Source organism: Octodon degus, unplaced genomic scaffold, assembly GCF_000260255.1.
Source record: "Octodon degus isolate 3935 unplaced genomic scaffold, OctDeg1.0 scaffold00076, whole genome shotgun sequence".
Taxonomy (NCBI): domain Eukaryota; kingdom Metazoa; phylum Chordata; class Mammalia; order Rodentia; family Octodontidae; genus Octodon; species Octodon degus.
Window position 1 is genome coordinate 6,770,856 of NW_004524652.1, and position 1,431 is coordinate 6,772,286.

The 1,431-nt window shown below is 37.7% G+C and overlaps 1 protein-coding gene across 10 annotated transcripts in view; it reads left to right on the forward strand.

The window, feature by feature from the left end:
• Nucleotides 1-1,431, forward strand: part of Clip1 (CAP-Gly domain containing linker protein 1) — a 192,189-nt gene that overhangs the window by 85,615 nt on the left and 105,143 nt on the right. For all 10 annotated transcript variants that reach the window (XM_023720598.1, XM_023720597.1, XM_004635887.2 and 7 more), the window contains exon 2: nucleotides 1,199-1,388. In XM_023720598.1, the coding sequence (XP_023576366.1) occupies nucleotides 1,304-1,388 (85 nt within the window). In that variant the 5' untranslated portion in view covers nucleotides 1,199-1,303. The remainder of the gene's footprint in view (nucleotides 1-1,198; nucleotides 1,389-1,431) is intronic.

The window sequence follows — 1,431 nt, forward strand, 5'->3', positions numbered from 1 at the left end:
TTTTTTTTTTTTTTAGGTATTATATCTGCAAATGTTTTCCTGTGTACTTTCTGTAGAGGTGAAGAAGCTATGACAAGATTTTTTTTTTTTTTGTCTTTCTGAGGTGGTCTTGCGAAGCAATTCAGGCTGGCCTTGAACTCACTTTGTAGTCCAAGCTGGTCTCAAACTTTAAACGATCCTCAGTTTTCTGAGCTCTGGGATTACAGATGTGCAACACCATGCCTGACTATTAAACCTGATCTTGAAATCAGAATATGTTGGTTCTCTAAGCAGGACAAAGATATTTTATTTGTTCTCTTCCTAGATGGAATTTTTCCTTCTAGTTTAACTTTCCTCTAGTTCAACATACATATAATTTTATACACAAATTGCATAATGCTACAGGTTTAAAAAACTAGTTTACACAGGCTTGTAATACAATTTAATCAATGTAGAAGTGCATAGTTTTTTTGCTATAATTTTATATTAACTTTTTAAAAAGGATTAATAAAATTTTCCCGGCTTTTTGTGAGTGAAATTTGAACGTGAGTCTGTTGGAAATAGAGGCAGATATAGTTTAGTTTCTTGTAGTCTGCTGCTTCTCCACTAAAGAGAGTAGAGCAAGCGCTGGCTAATGTTGCCAGCCATACTGTGTAAGCAGAAATGTATAACTTATAACCAAAGCTCTCTTGCTCTCCCCCCATGAGACTGGTATAAATTTTTCTGATCCCTTTTTGATGTGGCAATTTAGACACTATACTAAGCTGGTGATACCAGCTGATGTGAACTGAAGAGAGTCTATTGCTAGTCTTCACTGCTTGTCTTTGAGATAATAAATCACCTTTAAATCCATTTCAGCAAGTTCTTCATGTTTTTATTATTTTTTTCTTCATGTTTTTAGTAGCCAGAGGCTTGTGTTCAATGTGGAGTTTTAAAAAATCATTTATTTATTTGGGACAGGGTCTCACTATGCAGCTCGGACTCATAGTGATCCTCCTGTCTCAGCCTCCCCAGCGCTAGGCCTACAGGTGTGCGCCACCACATCCGGTCTCTGGCAGGCACAGCATGTAGTGCCAGGGATTGAACCCTGGTTCCTGCACTTGCCAAAGCAGGTGCTTAGTCCACTGAGTTATCTCACCTGCCCTCTAAATTTTTTTTTTGAAATTTTGGAAAAAACAAAACAAAATTTAAAATTTTTTAATTTTATTTTCCTTTGCAGATTTAATCGAGAGACTGACTTCACTATAGAAACATAATTGTCTTGATGGTTGGGGAAAGATAGTGGTGACAGGCACTGGAGAAACAGCTCTGAAACGCTAAAACAATGAGCATGCTAAAACCAAGTGGGCTGAAGGCCCCCACCAAGATCCTGAAGCCTGGAAGCACAGCCTTGAAGACACCTGCGGCTGGTAATGCTTTATGCTTTTCCTTTGTCTTTCCTTTTTTTTTTTT